The 19606-nt window shown below is 50.7% G+C and overlaps 1 protein-coding gene and 1 non-coding gene across 6 annotated transcripts in view; one reads left to right on the top strand and one right to left on the bottom strand.

The window, feature by feature from the left end:
- Nucleotides 1-115: 115 nt before the first annotated feature.
- Nucleotides 116-19606, bottom strand: part of GALNT6 (polypeptide N-acetylgalactosaminyltransferase 6) — a 38444-nt gene continuing 18953 nt past the window's right edge. For all 5 annotated transcript variants that reach the window (XM_070370817.1, XM_070370815.1, XM_005908702.3 and 2 more), the window contains 8 exons: nucleotides 14070-14219; nucleotides 12789-13023; nucleotides 9221-9338; nucleotides 6949-7149; nucleotides 6281-6412; nucleotides 5572-5673; nucleotides 3448-3600; nucleotides 116-1755 (listed from right to left, as the gene is read on the bottom strand). In XM_070370817.1, coding sequence (XP_070226918.1) covers nucleotides 1642-1755; nucleotides 3448-3600; nucleotides 5572-5673; nucleotides 6281-6412; nucleotides 6949-7149; nucleotides 9221-9338; nucleotides 12789-13023; nucleotides 14070-14219 — 1205 coding nt within the window. In that variant the 3' untranslated portion in view covers nucleotides 116-1641. The remainder of the gene's footprint in view (nucleotides 1756-3447; nucleotides 3601-5571; nucleotides 5674-6280; nucleotides 6413-6948; nucleotides 7150-9220; nucleotides 9339-12788; nucleotides 13024-14069; nucleotides 14220-19606) is intronic.
- TRNAG-CCC (transfer RNA glycine (anticodon CCC)) lies at nucleotides 15543-15615 on the top strand. Its single transcript has one exon. It is a non-coding gene; the product is annotated as a tRNA-Gly (tRNA).

Below are 19606 nucleotides of genomic sequence, written 5' to 3' on the forward strand. Positions count from 1 at the left end.
GACAGTGGCTGAGAGAACTTTTCAGATGTGCGTGGTTCTTCACAACTCGAAGCAGCAGATCCTCCAAACAGATCAGCTAAGGGACAAGCCAGAAGAAGAGGAACCCAATGCCAGCTTCCTTCACCCATGCCATAAAACCTTTATTTCCATTGGGATCTATGTGCCATTCTCTTCTCTTGCTGGGAAAGAACTTTCCCCTTTCCCGGCTGCTGGCCACTCTTCTTTCTCTTTGGCTGGGCTACCCCATGGGACCTAGACTTCCTGAGTGGGAAGGAGAGGCAGCTGTGGTCCCATGGCACCCTCATGTGGTGATCCCCAAGATGACAGCTCGCTACTCAAAGTAGGAATCCCTCCTGGAAGCAATGAGTCCTCTTTCAGGCAGCTGGGGTTCTCTACTTCAGGCAAAGCGGCCATGTGTGGTGGGGTCCAACTTGCTTGGAGAAGAGCCGAGGTGCACAGCAGGCCTGCTCCACGTGGGGAGTTCACGCGAGAACAGCAGACCGGGCCAGTCACAAAGCCATGCTCCAGGCTACCCGTGAGCCCTGCTTCCTCAGACCTCCCAGGGATTCTGTTAGCCTTATCTGGGTCCTAGCCTCTGGGTTGCCATTACCTCCTTGTGTGGCCTAGGGCAAGTAACTTCTCTTATCTGGCTTTGGTTTCATAATATGAAAATGATAGGCTTGGATTAAAACAAGGATTTTTAAATTGTGCTTGCAGACCTTTGGAAAATCAGGGTCTGGTGGGCACTGCCCTCATCCCGCCTTCATTTTCATCCATGGCTAATTTCTTTGGAACTACATTATACGAGGAGCATTGAAAAAAAGTCTCTGGGACCTAAACCTGAGAAATCACCAGCTAGCTCCACAAGGTTTCTTTCAAAATGGACATCACAGGATTCCCAAATGTGGTCTCCCTCATGGTTACCTGGCTCCACTGTTCTAGGCTTTATGGAGACCAGTCAGCCAGAAAGGATCAGACTGGAGTGAAAAAAGAGTGGAGAGATGATGGCTAGTTGCTTAGTGTTCTCGTGGTGGGAGGAGCCTGGGTTCAAGGTTCACATTTGAGCCTCAGTTTCAGCTCCAGCCACGCACCAGCTGTGGAATACAGACCAGCTCCTTTACTTCTCTCTGCCTCAGTTTTCTTGTCTATAAAATGGGCACGGTGATTCCTGTCTTTCTCACAGGACTGTTGTGTACCTGTCAAGCACTGTCAAGGTGCTTCAGGTAAAAACAGCAAGGAAGACTTAGACCTCCAATTCCTCTGATAGACTCTATAGTTCAGTGGAAGCTGCAGGTGTCCTAGATGACCAGGGATCCAGGATGTGGCTGCAGAGGCGCTTTCCTTGAGTTTGGCATTGCTGCCCCGGGTCCTTCCCCAGCTGCCTCCTTTGCTTTGAAGGTCTGTTTCTTGGACAGAAGGAAAGCTCTAGGCCCCGTCTTATGTGTTCTAATGGTCTTGTCCACCAATGTGGAGGAAAGAAAACAGGCCCAATGTTGTTGCAAGGAGTAGGAAGGTTCTGCCTTGACTTCCATTGGGTTTGAAATCCATCTTTAAGGCTGACAGGGAAGCTGCTGGTCAGGTTCCCCCAGATTCTGTTTCCTGAGAAGCTTGTGGGAACTCCCACAGGGGGCGATCCAGGGCCTAAATGAAGAGCCAGTGCTGGTGGGGATCACTGGGGTTGCAGGTGGCCATGACTGGCTTTTTGTCTTTGGATGTCAGGCAGGTACCAGATCCTGAGTTCCTGATGAGTTGATCCTAAAAGATGACACAGCAAAACAAAGGGTCAATTTAGGCCTCAGACTTCTGATAGTACTGCCAGGGGGAATGAGATGAGGACAGTGAACCAAAGGGAAGGGAAATCCAGAAAGGCACAGGGCAGGTACTTCCGCATTCCTTTCCTTGGATGCCAGATACTCTGATGAGATGCATTCCTGTGCTGGGTGCCAATTCCCCACCTCCAGCTTTAGCATGAATAACTGCAACACAGGAAGGCAGGACCATGGGCTAACTGAAAAATGCTTTCAGGACAAAATGAAAATGAAAACTGCCTCCAGACGGCCAATCTCAAAGACCTGGGCCACTGCGGTCTACCCGCACTTTCTGCCTTTGATCATATTCAGACTACTCCCTTCGCTGTAGCCCCAAGGTTAGGCTCCTCTTTTCCTAAGCCCAGGACTAGGGATTGGGGTGGAGTGGGTGTGGAGGCTCATCGGAGGCTGCTAGTTTGAGCCCGATCCTGTAGAAGTTACATCATTCATCCCGAGGCAGGGCAGTGTAATGGAAAGAATCAGTGCTTTTGAGTCAGACTTATCTAGATCCCACCACTTCATGGGAAATAGATGGGGAAACAGTGGAAACAGTGTCAGACTTTATTTTGGGGGGCTCCAAAATCACTGCAGATGGTGATTGCAGCCTTGAAATTAAAAGATGCTTACTCCTTGGAAGGAAAGTTATGACCAAACTAGATAGCATATTCAAAAGCAGAGACATTACTTTGCCAACAAAGGTGCGTCTAGTCAAGGCTATGGTTTTTCCTGTGGTCATGTATGGATGTGAGAGTTGGACTGTGAAGAAGGCTGAGCGCCGAAGAATTGATGCTTTTGAACTGTGGTGTTGGAGAAGACTCTTGAGAGTCCCTTGGACTGCAAGGAGATCCAACCAGTCCATTCTGAAGGCGATCAGCCCTGGGATTTCTTTGGAAGGGATGATGCTAAAGCTGAAACTCCAATACTTTGGCCACCTCATGTGAAGAGTTGACTCATTGGAAAAGACTCTGATGCTGGGAGGGATTGGGGGCAGGAGGAGAAGGGGACGACAGAGGATGAGATGGTTAGATGGCATCACTGACTCGATGGACGTGAGTCTCAGTGAACTCAGGGAGTTGGTGATGGACAGGGAGGCCTGGCGTGCTGCGATTCATGGGGTCGCAAAGAGTCGGACACGACTGAGTGACTGATCTGATCTGATCTATCTAGGTCTGAACCCCAGGTCTACCATTTACTAGTGAAGGATCTTGGGCCAGACACAAACTTGCTGAGCTGCTTCTGGCCCATCTCTAGTCATGGGGACACCACCTACTTGGGAAGAGCCTTTGGAAGATTAACCAAACCAAAGTACTTGAGTGTACAGCCTTGTGCTTAGCACACAGAGGCCAGGCGGGAACCATGAGTGACTCTTCATCTACTGGAGTTCAGCCTAAAAATACTTGAACTATGAGCTGGCCCTAGACCATGACCCCACCACCATCTTTATATTAACCAGAATCAGCCATCACCAAACATTACTTAAGTCCTGTGAACCCTGCCTGTGACCAAGCTTACATTCTCCATACTTTCTACATTGTCTGGATCCATCTCATAGTATCTCAGGAAGAAGATGCAGAAGGAAGGGAGGGGGCAGTTGTGGTCTCAGGTTCTTGATTCTGAGCTTTTGGGACAGCTGACTCACCTGGGTGAATTCCCATTCCTCATCCTTGGGCACTTGGCTATTCTTGCCGGTGAAGTGACAGCTCCTAAGGCCCAGAGTGCCAGCACTGGCATGTAGACACAGCTGCTTTGCGATGTTGTGGCGAAGGTCTCTCTGGGTTGTGTACTCAAAGTACTAGAACACAAGGCAAGAGAAGGTTCTGAGGGACAGGTGGAGAGTTTGCCTGCCACCTCCCAAAGCCAACAGCCCAGAGATACCAATCACAGATGGCCTCTTGGGGAGGAAGTGAGTGGGTGCCAAGATTTCAGTAATTCATGTGCCACCGTATCTGGGTTATACTGGAATAATAGATAATAGTTACTAAATATTTTTTCTTTAGGTAAAAATTTAACTTAGGGAATTCCCTGGCAGTCCAGGGAACTTCCACTGCAGTGGGTATGGGTTCCATCCCTGGTCAGAGAACTAAGATCTTGCAAGCTGCAAGGCTCGACCAAAAAAAAAAAAAAAAAAAAAAAAGTGAAAAAAATGAACTTTGCCTCATTTAAAGCGTTATCTGTGAAATCATGTGTTTGATATGCTGCTTCTTTTTTTGTTACTAGATTCAGTTCAGTTCAGTCACTCAGTCGTGTCTGACTCTTTGCAACCCCATGAATCACAGCACACCAGGCCTCCCTGTCCATCACCAACTCCCGGAGTTCACTCAGACTCACGTCCATCGAGTCAGTGATGCCATCCAGCCATCTCATCCTCTGTCGTCCCCTTCTCCTCCTGCCCCCAATCTTTCCCAGCATCAGGGTCTTTTCAAATAAGTCATCTCTTCGCATCAGGTAGCCAAAGTATTGGAGTTTCAGCTTCAACATCAGTCCTTCCAATGAACACCCAGGACTGATCTCCTTTAGGATGGACTGGTTGGATCTCCTTGCAGTCCAAGGGACTCTCAAGAGTCTTCTCCAACACCACAGTTCGAAAGGATCAATTCTTCGGTGCTCAGCTTTCTTAATAGAAAAAATGCTCACCAGTATACCACCTAAAATCACGGTGCAGGCCAGCGGTACAGGAAATGGCTTCAGAATGACTCTGTCTTCACTTGCACATGTTGGCATCCTATTCAGTGTCCCCTGCCACTTTTTCCTTCCTTCAGCTCTGCTTCAAGTGCCTCTTACTTATCAAATACTGGGCCTTCAGGGTAGATTGAGGAACTGGGGCCAGGGAGGTTACTAGTTATTCCTCAGGAAAGAGCTGGACATTGTAGCCTGGGGAAAATGGGCCCTTACAGTGGGTGCAGGTAACTGTGAGGTGTCAGTAGGGAGTTGTTTTGGGGTCACTGATGGGTGGTAGGATCAGAGTGGTAGCTTCCAGGCCGGGGACGCATTGAAGATAGTTGAATGTAAGGGCTTCCCTGGTGGTCCAGTGATTAAGAATACACTTTGCAATGCAGAGGACACCGGTTCGATCTTTGATCTGGAAATATCCCACATGCCTTGGGACACTAAGCCCCTGTGCTGCAGCTCCTGAGCCTACATTCTAGAGCCTCTGAGTCACAATTATGGAGCCCAGGTGTCACAACTATTGAAGCCTGAGCACCCTAGAGCCTGTGCTCTGCAGTAAGAGAAGCCACTGAAATGAGAAGCCCAAGTACTGTAACTAGAGAAAAACTGTGCAGCAATGAAGACCCAGATCAGCCAAAAATAAATAAATTTCAAAAGTCAAGTCAAAAGTTCATCACTTAAAAAATATAATAAATGGGCCTCCTGGAAATAGCAAAAAAAGAAAAAAAAAGTTGAGTGTAGGTGAGGGAATGGGCTCAAAAAATTTTCACGGTCACCCTAAAACATCACTCAGCAGCTCACATCCTCCAGCACGCTTCCTGTGATAAACAATCCTCCCCGCCAGCCCCTCTCTACCAGCCAGCACTGCCGCTCACTCCTCTCTGGATGCCCTTGATGCACACTTAGGACCTTATCTGTTTGTATCATGCGTTTCTCCTCAGACTGGGGGCTTCCTGAGGGCAGGACTAGTATCCCCTCCTCTTTCTGGATCTCTTGTGCCCTAGTCCTCAGGAAAGACTACTCTGTGTGGAGAAAGGGGGTGTGTGCAGAGAGGAGGTGCCTGGGAGACAGGCCAGTCAGGGGCTGGGCTGTGTACCTGGTTGCCACCGAGGCCATGGCAGGTGTACAGGATGAGGGGCTTTCCCCCGTTGTTGTTCTCTCCCACATCCAGACAGTGATCCACGCCGAGGTTCTTGAGCTGCAGGATGGTGAACAGAGAGGGAGCCCAGGGGAACACAGTGAGGGGGTTTTTTGGTTTGTGGTGTGGGGTCCATCTGGAATAAATCTGCATGGCTGCATTCCCCCTCTCTGACCTTCCTCCCCCACTTATTAACCCAGATGCCTAGAGTGAATAGCAAATGAGGTGCAGAACCCAGGGGCTGGGCAAGGGCAGGGTGGGCAACCAGTCAGGTCTCTGGGAGAAGCCCTCAGCCTGTAGGAATGTCCTTCTGAGCAGTGGTTCTCCAAGTGTGATTCCCCCGACCTTCAGCATCGCCTGAGGGCTGGTTAGAAATGCAAATTGTCAGGCCCCATCCCAGTCCTCCTGAATCGACAGGTGGTGTCTTAACAAGCCTTTCTGGTGACTGATGCGAGTGGGTGAGAACCACTGCTAACAGGTGGTTTCCTCCTTATGAAATTTTCAGCTAGCTCTAGAAGACCGAGCGGCCTCCAGGTCCCCCTCCTGGATAAACGAGTGTGGAGAGTAAAAATCGATTGTTTCTCATCCAGCTATGGGCTCAGTGGTCCTGAAAATTCTCCCGGGGCTTCTGGGATGATGGGTAGGCATATTTGTTCTCAAGACTCACAGCTCCAAAGAAGGTGGGCTTCAGGTCAGGGACAAACATCTCCGGGTAAACGTTGTCCAGGAACCAGGAAAAGTTGCGACAGTTTAGTCGCTCCCTCAGCTGCAGTCGTTCCGAAATGTCGCCAAAGGATTTCTGTCAATTAAGGCAGCCCCCAAAAGGTCAGTTTCACTAGTCTTGGCCTTCCTGCATGGGCAGATGTAGCCTAGGGGTTCTGGGACTACTTTCTCCCAGAATGCGTCTCATGCTCATTCCCAGTCAGTTGGGGTCCCTGGCTCAGCTCCACATCTAATCCCAAACCCCTTGCCTTGGCTTTGGGATCCCCACCCATAGCACTCCCCATCTCCTGTGAACTCTCAGTTTTCCTCCAGTCTTCAATTTCTAGTTTCTCAGAGCAAAGTCATTCTTCCAATAAGAGGTTCTTCTTCCAAATCTCGTCTCCCTCCCCTTCTAAAAGATGCTAGGGCTCTCCAGGCAGGGACAACAAAGCCTGCCCTTCCTCATTCTCTAGCCTCCAAAATAGAGCCTGGGCTCTAGCTCCCAAGGCCTGAGGGGTAAAGGCACCAGGTGGAGGAGCTGAGTGGGCCTCCATCATCATGAAGCCCTGGATCAGGGTCTGCGATTATGCCCTTCTCTTCATCTGAACATCTCCTGAGCATCCCCCCTCTCACCTCTCGGGCCATCTGTGCTGCCTGCAGATTTCTCCTGTAGAAAATCTCCTTGTAGCCATCCATCCAGACCTCAGCCAGGCGCACTTGGTTGCGAGCAATGACATTGATGCCCTTGGGGAAGGTGTGGGGGCTCTTGGTACGGAACACGTGTCCGACCACAGAGCAGGGGATAATCTCTAGCTGGCCGCCGCACTGCCACACCTGCCGTAAGATGAGACGGGATGGGGTTTTCAGCAGGTGGGTGGGACAACCTACCCCAAGCAACTCTGTTCCATTCCCAGGGTGCCAGACCCCAGGTCCACGACATCAGGGAAATGCCCCTCTCTCCCCCTGGAAAAAAAGACACTGACTAGGCTTTATCACTGGAGAAGGCAATGACACCCTACTCCAGTACTCTTGCCTGGAAAATCCCGTGGATGGAGGAGCCTGGTGGGCTGCAGTCCATGGGGTCGCTAAGAGTCGGACACGACTAAGCGACTTCACTTTCACTTTTCTCTTTCATGCATTGGAGAAGGAAATGGCAACCCACTCCAGTGTTCTTGCCTGGAGAATCCCAGGGACGGAGGAGCCTGGTGGGCTGCCGTCTATGAGGTCGCACAGAGTCAGACATGACTGAAGCGACTTAGCAGCAGCAGCAGCAGGCTTCATCACAGGCCATAACTACACAATCCCTGGCTCTCTGATGTGGTTCACTTTTGATTTAAGCAAGTGGAAATCTGCAGGGTCCTGAGGGTTACCAGGGCCCCCTTTGGAGAAGAGACAGATGGCCAAGTTTACATCCATCTACCTGCTCTGAGCTCTGGCGCCACCTGGCTTTTTGACCCAGAAAGGTGATTTCATCAGCTTACTCAAGTGTTACTGGAAACTCAGGAACTCAAGCTCCTTCAAATGGAGATGGACTTGTGACCCAATCAAAGCATCAATGCACTGATCAAAAGCCACCATCAGGTGGTTTATGGCAATCACCTGACCTTTAGTACAGTAGCCTCCTTACAGAAAGACTGAACAGAGGTCAGAGGCTCATGAACTAGCCCAGAATCAGGACCCTGGGAATTATGGTGCTAAGCTGGTGACCGTTCTCTGTCAGAGGGCTGGTTTAGGACACCCCTTCCGCTTGCATCTTCTCTTTTTTTAGGTTTTAGATTGGGAGGTATGTTGTTATTAATTTTATTTATTATTTATTTATTTATTTATTTGGAGGCTAATTACTTTACAATATTGTAGTGGTTTTGCCATACATTGACATGAATCAGCCACGGGTGTACATGTGTTCCCCATCCTGAACCCCCTCCCACCTCCCTCCCCATCCCATCCCTCAGGGTCATCCCAGTGCACCAGCCCTGAGCACCCTGCCTCATGCATCGAACCTGGACTGGCGATCTGTTTCACATATGATAATATACATGTTTCAGTGCTATTCATACAGCAGCAACAGAAATGCATAATCATAGCCATAGTAACAGCAATGATGTCAATGAAGTGCTTATACATGCCAGGCATTGTGATAAGTGACTTCACTGTTGTTACTCAGTCCCTCAGTTGTGCCCGACTCTCTGCAACCCCATGGACTGCAGCACACCCGGCTTCCCTGTCCTTCACTAGCTCCCATAGTTTGCTCAAACTCATGTCCATTGAGTCGAAGATGCCATCCAAATGACTTCATAAGCAAGCTCATTTCCTTGTTAATTACTTTCCCCTGGTCGGAGATTTGTGTCGATTTCACCACAAGGAAGCCTTTCTTGCTAACCTAATCCTGATTTGCTTTATTCCTGGAATCTCTCAGAGTTCTGGGGTCCACCAGAATTTGGGCCATCATCTTCTCTTACAGTTATGAAGAGCATGCTGAGCGTAGGGGAGGGTAACTCCAAAGGCTACCAAGGCATGTGTCCTCTGACCTGGAAAGTGGAGCCTGGTTTTTCCAGAAAAAGGATAGTGACTGCTTACTGACCTGTCCCACCTTCACCCTAATTCTGTTCCCACAGACATCATGAAAGATGTCACTGGTCCCCAGATGTCCGGTCCCTGTTACCCAGCTATCCCTTCCCTCTGAGGGGTTCTGCCCAGTCATCTCTTCCCATATGTCCAATTTGAGTCCCATGGCCCTGGACGGGGGGTGTGGGGGCAGAGGAAAGGTGGAGTCGTGACGGGGAAGAGCCACCCTTCTAAGTTTAGCTCCAGATATGCCAACCCTGCTGCTGCCTAAGAGACAGGGTCTCAGGTCATCCGTACCCCGGGACATTGTGGTTCCCCACGAAGCCCTCTTTGCTCTCACCCGGAAGGACATTTCCACGTTCTCCCCTCCCCAGATCTCCATCTGGTTATCATAGGTACCGATGTGCTCAAAGTAGGACTTGGAGATGGAGAAGAGGCCACCAGCAAACGTCGGGGATCTGGAGAGACAGAGGGAAAAGCATGTGCATCTTCTGGGGGGAAGGGGGCCGGAACCCAGCCTGGAAAGGGGCGGACTCACCGCAGATGCTTCTAAGACTCCCTCCCTCCTCCTTTCTTCTTGTCTGGGATGTGCAGCCACTAACTCATTCACTTAGCAAATGTTTATTGAGCTTTTATTCTTTGCCTTCTAGGACCGGGTCCAAGAGAGATGTAAAGATCACGACTGTCTTCTGAAAGGTACTCATGGACTTCCCTGGAGGTCCAGTGGTTAAGAATCCGCCTTGCAATGTAGGGGACATGGGTTCGATCCCTGGTCTAGGAAGATTCTATAGGCCTTGGAGAGCTGGTGTACCTAGAGCCAGTTGTTTGCAACAAGACAAGCCACCACAATGAGAAGCCCGCGCGCAACAGTGAAGACTCAGCACAGCCAACAGTAAGTAAGTAAATAAATAATAATAAAAGGCACTTATTTACTCATTCAACTGGATATATTACACACGGGCTGCCTGGGGTTGTGCTATGTATTAGTCATACAGAGTAAAGAGACAGATCAGTAGAGAGACAGGGTAGTTGCTGAGAGAAAAGTCACCATCTTTTGCTTTCTGGCAGCAAAGTTCATAAAGCACAATAGATACTCAGTCATCAGAAGCTCTGTGAAAATGGTTTTGGACATAGGTGCTCCCGGAAACAGGGTAGGAAGTGAGGTGAAATTAAACTCAATTTGGACTAAAGGGGGCATTTGGAGATTACAAAAAGATTTTCTGGCTTTTGGACAAAGGCAGGGAGACACAGACCCACATTTAGATAAACTGACAAAACATCAAGAACTTAGATACCACGTTGCTCACAACAGGGGCTGAGCTAAGGACTGAAGGCAGGGGTGGGAGCTGGAGAGACAGGAGTGCACACATATCAGTCACAGTTGGTCTCTGTGCCAGGCCAGGCTGGCTTGGATGGGGCTTTGCTGCTCTCAGTGGGCGGCTCCATGTGGCACAGCCAAGCAGAAACCTCTGTAAGCCCAGGACCAGTCAAGGTGTTTCAGACACAGCAGGGCCTCAATCAGTATTCACTGGCTGACTAGTCAAGGCAACCACACAGGAGCCTGAAGTGGGTGTTACCCTACTGCTGTTCTCGTTGCCCTGAGGTTGGCTTATGTAGCCACCTTCTGGAAGGAATTTCGGTTGGGAAAACTTCAAGCTCAGGCAGGCTTTTTGTTCCTGGCTTTGGCTTCTCCTAGGGGGTTCTAAGCCAGCCCAAGAAAGGCTCAGAGAGTCCTGGACCCTAGATGAGCATTTTGGAACTAACTGGCTGTTTCTTGAGGGTCTCCTGGACCTAAGCCCATCTCTTGGCTTTTTTCTTTTTAGTATTTATTTACTTATTTAGGCTGCACCAGGTCTTACTTGCGGCACTCAGGATCTTTAGTGTGGCAAAGGGGAACTAGGTCCCTGACCAGGGATCAAACCCAGATCCCTGCACTGGGAGCTCAGAATCTTAACCACCGGACCACCAGGGAAGTCCCTGTCTCTTGGTTTTGGGAGGTCCCTCTGACTAAGAAGTCACTGACAAATTATCTCTGAGGATAAACTACACGGGGAGTGTCACTACAGACCCACAACCAATAGGCAACCTCTGGAAACTCTCTGTATTTTCAGAGAAAACCTTCTGTATTTGCCAGGGCCTACTTCCTGAGGTCCCCTGGGTCCTCACCTCTCCTTAGTCTCCTGTTGACATTGGGAGTGGAGGAAGAGAGGGTGCTGCCTGCAGGTCTGCTGGTGGGTACCCAGCAAAGTGCCTGAGGCAAGCAAGCACAGCACCAGGGCATTCGGACCAGGGAGCAGACTCATTGCTCAAACACTGGAGCTTTGTCTTCCTGCTGCATGGTCCTTGGACATTGGAGCAGGGGACGTCAGTGATGGGTGGGGGCCAGGTGCCCTGTCCCTGACTGTGCCATTGTGTGCCTGGCCCCTAGCTTGCGGGGAGGGGACTTTGTTGCTGTGCATCCCAAACAAAAGACATCTATGAATCAAGCAGAGAGTCAATAGGGAGTTCCAATTTCTTTTCTCTCTCCTGTCTTCTTTTTTCCTTTCTGCCCCTTCTGCTGCTTCTTCTCTTCCTTCCAAAGGAGACAGAGCAGCTGGCTGTTCCAGATCCATGGGATTCCTTCCTGCAGCCTCTCTACTGAGGGTCTGGGCAGCATTTCTTAGGATCTAGGGACATAGAAGAGGAAAAAGCCTTCCCTCCCAACTCTGCTCACTATATCCCCAACTCTGCTTCCCACCACCCCTGGTATATGTTTGATTGAACCTTCAGTTTCCTGGCCAGTATAGAAAAACAGTGGTACAGATAATCCAGAAGCAATGGATACTCTAAAACTCACTTCGCAACTCAGTCTGGTTGAGACGTCTGTGGTCTCCAACAGCACCCACAGGCAGTCTGAGAGGGAGGAGCAGGGTGGGTGTGTTGGGAGAAGGCAAACCCAGCTGGGCATCAAACGATGGATAAACTTTTAAGCACCTGTCTTCTAGCTCAGGGGCTGGCAGACTGTGGCCTGTGGGTCAAAGCTGGCCTGCCTTTCCACGGTTCTGGCATAGAATAGTTTTTACATTTTGGAAAGATTCTTCTTTGTAGCTGCATGTGTGTATGTGTGTGCGTGCTCAGTCGTGTCCAGCTCTTTGCAACCCGACAGACTGCAGCCCGCCAGGCTCTTCTCTCCATGGGATTTTCCAGGCAAGAATACTGGAGCAGGTTGCCATTTCCTACTCCTGGGGATTGAACCTGCATTTCTTGCATCTCCTGCACTGGCAGGCAGATTCTTTACCACTGTGCCACCTGGGAAGCCCTAGCCCGGCCAAACCTAAAATATCTGCTATCTGGCCCTTTCCTGAAAAAGTTCAGGACAACCGCAACACATTGCCAATTGCAGGACATTTGTCTATCTTCCTTTAAGACGTTCTCAGTCAGAGATGGCCACTTGGCTGCACACATCACCCCCTCTTATTATAATGGCTGTTTTACAATGGTCTCTACCCACTATCTCTCTGCAAGCAGCAGTCATGTCCTTTCTACCTGTAGGGAAGAAATAATGAGACAAAGTACAGAAAGCCCTGAACCCAGGGCCTGGCACAAGGAAGATGGAGAGTGAGGGCCAACTGTTATGTACTGGGCAGGACAGCACCATGGTGGGGGGACAGGCTTGTGGCCAACTGGTGGGATGGGCATTCTTGCTCCCCCAGTTTCCAGGCTGGTATAGTCTGGGGCCAACTGTTAACTACCAGGAACCTCAGTGTTCTCATCTGCAAAACAGGCTAATCATAGTAGCTACCTCAAGGGGATGATGATTAAATATGCTAAGCTCTTCACACAACACCTAATAAACGCTGACCTGAGATGGCCCGGGTCCCTGTGACTGCAGAGGCCAGCCTGGGGGCCCACAAGGCTACGGTACTTACTTGATGGGGTAGGTCTCATCCTTGCGCCTCTGCTTCTCTCGTGCCGGTAAAACCTCCCAGCCGAAGGTCAGGCTCCAGTCAAAGTTGCCCCGACTCTGGACTCGGCCCCTCTGGACAGGCTTGGAGAACTCAAAAGTGTTCAGGTCAATGGTGACGATGTTTGGGCTCACCACCACCGTCTCGTCCTCGGCGATGCGAGCCAGGAGTGGCTCCAGCCAGCCGTGGAAGCACTCACCTGCAGGCCGGGGCCAGGAGACAGCAGTCAGGGTGCTGCCCCCCAGCCAGCCTGCGCCTCCCGGCCAGTGGGGAGCCCCAGGAGGACAAGTACCCGCTCCCCAGTGGTAGGCAGGAAAACACTTGCAAGCTCCATAGCCACAGAGAGCGGACAGAGATCTCCCAGGACCCGCCTACCCCTGCCCCTCCTCCCAGACAGGTGCAAATGGCTTTGGAGGGGAGAACAGAGGTATCAGGGGAGTAACATGGAGGCTCCAAAGGCACAGGGAGGCCGTAGAGGGCTGTCTTCAGGGTCTGCAGGCTAGCCACTCAGTTGACTCTCCCCACCCGCGTGAGGGTCTCATGAGGGGGTGCCCCTCTCCCTGGGGTCTCTGCAGCTCATGCTTCAGCTCTAGCTGCAGAATAATCACCCCTTGGGGATTTCTGATGAACCGCAGAGATGATTTGGCCCCTGGAGTGATGATTTTGTTGGTGAGTATGGCTGGCATCCTTATCCCACTTGATAAAGGAGAAGACTGAGGCTCAGTTAATGGCAGGGTCAGAACACAAATCCAGGTCTTCTGACTCCAAGTCTACAGCTTCTCAGAATATGTATCACTGCTTTCAGGGGACATTTTTCCCCCCTGACAACAGCAAGGGAAGTGTGTTGTTTGGGGGCAAAAAGCAGGCCTTCCTTTCCATGTGGAAAGGGCCACACCGAACAGCGCCCAGAGGTAATAGGAGCCTGTCCGAGGGGCTGAGCTCAGAATGAGGTACAGATCAGGGGAGCGGGGAGAGGAGTGTCTGGGTTCTAGAGCATCCTCCCAGCAACTGTGGGGTCACCACAGTTTTAGGTTTTAGTTTTAGTGGTTTTAGGGCTGTGCGTGCCTCCTGATAACCATCCTAGGGAATGGGGTGAGAGAAGGGTAGAAGAATCTGGGGGAGTCCCAAGCCTGCTTCGCTCCTGGGACAGCAGAGCAGGCAGGGGCCTGGGTGATGCGGGGGTCCCAGCTTTTCCTTCTGCCAGGGAGGGAAGCGGGGCAGAGCCAGGACGGCCCCTTTACTCACAGTGGGCATCCAGGAAGGTGAGCACCTCCGCCTGGGCCACGCTGGCCCCCAGCAGCCGGGCGGTGATCAGCCCCTTCCTCTCCTGCTGCCGCACCACCTGCACCACCTGCAGCTGCTTCACGTACCGCTCCAGGGGCTCCTTCAAGTACTCTGGAAGGCACAGGGTCGTTGCCACCCGCTCGACACCTTGTCACAACCTAACTCCCCATCGCACTTCCCAGGTGGCGCGCGTGGTAGAGAACTCGCCTGCCAATGCAGGAGACGTAAGAGACGTGGGTTCGATCCCTGGGTGGGGAAGATCCCCTGGAGGAGAGCATGGCAACCCATTCCAGTATTCTTGCCTGGGAAATCCCATGGACAGAGGAGCCTGGCGGGCTACAGTCCATGGGGTCGCACAGAATCGGACACAACAGAAGTGACTTGGTGGTGGTTTAGTTGCTCAGGCGTGTCCGACTCTTGCAACCCCATGGACTGCAGCCTGCCAGGCTCCTCTGTCCATGGGATTCTCCAGGCAAGAATACTGGAGTGGGTTGCCATTTCCTTCTCCAGGGGATCATCCTGACTCAGAAACTGAACCGGGTCTCCTGCACTGCAGGCAGACTCTTTACTGACTGAGCTACAAGGGAAGCACACACAATCTTCTGTGGGTGCCAGGTCCGGGCACTCTCAGGCCTCCAGCAGGCCTGCATTTTAACCCTCTCTCGCACCTACTGTGCTGAGCAACTTCACCAAAGACCAAGGTGGGCGTCGGGGGATGGAGGAGGTTCCCACAGCACATGGCCACCTTGCCAGGACACTCCACTGGCTCCGCAGCGCCCACCCTGTGTCTGTGTACCGGGGCGACTTCTCTGATGTTAGAGACAGGACCTCAGAGCTGTGTTTCTTTGGTTTCAAATGTGCCTCTTTTGGCCTCAGCTCCCTCTCAGCTCCCGATTTTCAGAGCTGTGTCTCAGGCCTCCCCTCCTTTCCACACGAGGGTTTGGCAGTCATTTCTCTGTATCCGAGTCCCTGTCTCCCAGGCTCTTCAGAGCAAGCCTGACAGGTAGAGCATACACAAGTGTTCATTTCTGGCTTCTGGGGCAGCAGCAAGAAGTCTTACTCTAATCCTCTTTATTACCTCCTCTGCACGTGGAATTTTTAGGAAGATGAAATGATGCAGAACAGCTCTTAAATTAAATTTAAAAACCAGATACCCAGATACCCAGTGCCTACATAGCCAGGCAGAGCAGTGAGCTTCTCTGCCCAGGGAGCGGGCGACTGCAGGGTAGGTGATGAAGGAACAGCCAGAGGTGGCGCAGGGCTGGGGGAGACTGCAGGAGGGGCCAACGCCCGAATTGGAGAGGGGGTGTGGAAAGCTCTTTGAAGGGCGGGGTATCTGATGAGATTTCCAGTTCATTCTGAGAGAGGGCTCACTTCAGGACCCTTGTAAATCAGTCAGAAACCCTCAGAGCATTAAAAATAGCCCTAGGGACTTCCTTGGTGGCCCAATGGCTAAGACTCTGCACTCCCAATGCAGGGAGCCCAGGTTCGATTCCTGGTCAGGGAACTAGACCCCACATGCCGCAAGAAGATCGATCTTGTGTGCCACAACTAAGACCCCGTGCAGCCAAATAAACAAATAATAAAAAATAAAATACACTTACTCAAAATTTAAAATATATACATAGTTTTAAAAAATAACCCTATTCTGAAGCAATCCATCTTGGAACAGTCCAAATCGTAGTGATGATTCATTAAGTGCTGTTTTGGTTTATCTGTGCAGCTGCTCTGTTCCCCACCGTGCAGAATGGATGGCCTGTGGTTTCAGAAGTGGTGGTGTGGGGCAGGAGTGAAGGCTGACTGCGTCCTTTCTCTCTCGAGGGGTGTGGGGTCAGCCCAGCGCTTAGGCCTTGCTCCCAGCGTCATATCGCACAAACTGGGGGCTGTTTTTGTGCAGGTTGATCTCTCCCTCTCTACTTCTTATTTTTGGCCATGCCATGTGGCATGTGGATCTTGGTTCTCTGACCAGGGACTGAACCAGGGTCCTTGGCAGTGGAAGCATAAAGTCTTAACCACTGGACTACCTGGGAAGTCCCTCTCTCCACTTTGAAACACACACACACACACACACACACACACACATTGTGTCCAAATACTGGAGCATCTACTACATGCCAGGCATGGGACCAGATGCCTCCATGCTGACTTTCTTATTTAATCTTCTCTGTGAAGAATAAAGAGCTTCCCACGGAGCTCAGTGGTAAAGAATTCACCTGCCAACGCAGGAGCCCCAAGAGACACAGGTTTGACCCCTGGATTGGGAAGATCCCCTGGAGAAGGAAATGACAACGCACTCCACTATTCGTGCCTGGAGAATCCCCATGGATAGAGAAGCCTGCTGGGCTACAGTCCATGGGGTCACCAAGAGTCTGACATGACTGAGCGACTGAGCACCCACGTGAAGATTAAAATGTTACGAAATAGGAAGTATTGTCCCTGGGGTTTATGAGTCAAAATTAGCCTCATTTGGCAGCTTCAGCCCAGCACTCACTTAGGGTATACCTGCGAACATGCTGCCAGGTGCCAGCCACTGTCCCGGGCAGGTCTGGGTCCTGCCTGCTCAGAGCTCCTAGGCTCATCCTCCAGGCACAGGCCCCAGCGTTGGCTCTAACAGGGAGGTGGGAGGAACTCTGCGTTTCCCCTGAGAACATAGCTGTGCTCACAGGAAGTTCGTGTGATGGAGAGAACCCAGAGACAGAACATCAGAGGAAGTGGGTTTTGTGGTAATGGCCCGCCACACACTGAGCCGCGAACGTCAGGGGCGCCTGAGCTCTACAGAGCCCTTTTCCCACCCCTTCTCTCCAATCCTGGCGGCTAGGCGGGACCTGGGAATTCTGGGCTTGAGCCTCAGGCTCTCTGAAGGGGGTGAGACAACACCCCTGAGTAATGTCCCTCGTTGGACCCACTGGACAGACACCCCAGAGCGGAGTGCAGCAGAGCTGAGCATGGAGGACAGATGGGCCCATCCATTCTCTCTTACAGTCCCCAGGTGAGAGCCTCCTCATTTAGGTTCATTCCTCACAATCAACGTCTACAAGACTCCTGTGAGCTCCCCTATATACGCCTGACTCAGTCCCTTGTGCGGAATACCATCTATATGCAGATGCCCCTGGGCCTTTTTTCCTGGCCTTAAATCTTCACTTGGATGACTAACAAACCACAAAACTGGATTTCTCTGGCGGTCCAGTGGTTAAGACTCCGCGCGTCCACTGAAAGGGACACAGGTTTGATCCCTGGTTGGGGAAGATCCTGCATGCCTCGTGGCCAAATAAAAACAAAACAAAACAAAAAACCCAGAAACCTAACACGCCTGAAATGGAACCCCAGATTTCTTCCCCACCTGCCCTCCCAGCCTCCCCTGTGTACCATTATCCCAACAGCTGCTCTAACCTAGGAATTGTGCTAAACTCTCCCCCTCTTCCCACTCCCCACAATGTCCATCAGCAAGTAAGGCCAGTATTCCATCCTCACTGTACCTCAGCAATAATGTCTTAACTTATCTCCTGACCTCTATTCCATACCCCACCGCTTCCCAATCTACTCTTTTTTGTTTTTTTCAATTTTGATTTTTTTTGTTCATCACAGATTTTTTTTTTTTTGCGTCAGTTTTTATTTTTATTTATTTTTTGGCCATGCTGCGAGGCACGTGGTATCTTAGTTCCCCAATCAGGGATTGAACCCATGCCTCCTGCAGCGGAAGCACATAGTCTTAACCGCTGGATCACCAGGGAAGTGCCCCCGGTCTCCTCTTGACACAGCACCCACAGTGAATTCTCCAAACCACAAATCAGATCATGTCACTATAATGGTTTAAAGTTTCACTTAAAAAAGTGAATCCAAGACTTCACTGGTGATTCAGTGGTAAAGAAACCACCGGCCAATGCAGCCGAGACAGGCTCGATCCCTGATCCCGGAAGATCCCACATGCCCTGAAGCAACTAAGCCCATGGGCCACAACTATTGAGCCTGTGCTTTAGGCCCTGGGAACTGCAACTACTGAGTCCATGTGCTGCAGCTCCTGAAGCCCGAGTGCCCTAGAGCCTGTGCTCGGCAGCAAGAGAAGCCACGGCAATGAGAAGCCTGCGCACCACAACCAGAGTGTAGCCTCCTACTCTCCATGAGCAGAGAAAAGCCTGTGCAGCAATGAAGACCCGGCTCAGCCATAAAAAAAAAAAAAAAAAAGAATCCAGAGACTTCCCTGCTGGTCCAGTGGTTAAGACTGCATCTCCCAATGCAGGGGTCATGGGTTCAACCCCTGGTCGGGGAACTAAGGTCCCACATGCTTCAGAGTGCCACCAAAAATTAAAAAAAAAAAAAACTAAACAGTATGATAGCTTCTCAAAAAATTAAATAAAGAACTACCATATGATACAGCAATTCCACTTCTGGGTATTTAATAAAATAATAGAGATCAGGAGTCAAACAAGTATTTGTACACCCATGTGGATAGCAATATTTTGGCTATTATTCACAATAGCCAAAAATGTGGCAACAATCCCAAATCTCCATGGGTGAATGAATGAATAAAAAATGTGAACTATACTAACAATGACATGCGTGTGTGCTCTGTGCGTGCTCAGCCACTTCAGTCGTGTCTGACTCTTTGAGACCCCATGGACTGTAGCCCACCAGGCTCCTCTGTCCACAGGATTCTCCAGGCAAGAATACTGGAGTGGATTGGTCGTGCCCTTTTCCAGTCTTAAAAAGGAAGCAAATTCTGACACACCACAACATGGATGAGCCTGGAAGATGTTACGCTTAGTGAAATAAGCCAGACACAAAAGGTCACAAACTGCATGATTCCACTTATACAAGATATTGAGAGTAGTCAAATTCCTAGACCGGAAGTGGAATGGGGGTTGCCAGGGGCTGAGGTGCTGGGAATAGGGAGTTATTGTTTAATGGGCGCAGAGTTTCAGTTTGGGAAGCTGAAAGAGTTCTGGCGATGGTTTTACAACAATGAGAATATATTTAATGCCACTGCATGGCACACTTAAAAATGGTGAAGATGGTAAATTTTATGTATATTTTACCACACACCCCCTAAAAGTCCCAACACTGACTGCTGCTCACAAAGGTCTTGCGATTCAGCGCTGTTCACCTCTGTAAACTCAGTTTGCACCAGTGCTGTTTCTGCCTCCTTGCTCACATCTCTGCAGTCACCCTGCTCTTTTTTTCTGCTCAGCTCTCTGGGTCCCTGGTAAGTGTCTGAATTCCCCCTCATTTAGTGAATTCCCACAGGAGGGTGGCATAGGTTCCCTGCCTCAGCCTCCCCACCTGGGGCAGAGGGGGGCTTTGGACAAGGGAAGCCCTGTTGGGAGCATGGTGGATTGACAGGCTTGGAAAGGCCAGTTTTTGGGAGCTCGTGAAACATGCCAGATCAAGGGTGGGCCTCAGGTGCTGACCTGGCCATGCAGGAGGGAAGCCTGAGCCTGGGAAAGGACTGTGAGGTAGGAAAAGAAAAAGTTCTTCAGCCTGGCTCCAGACCTCTTTCTGAT

The sequence above is a fragment of the Bos mutus genome, chromosome 5, assembly GCF_027580195.1.
Source record: "Bos mutus isolate GX-2022 chromosome 5, NWIPB_WYAK_1.1, whole genome shotgun sequence".
NCBI classification, from domain to species: Eukaryota; Metazoa; Chordata; class Mammalia; order Artiodactyla; family Bovidae; genus Bos; species Bos mutus.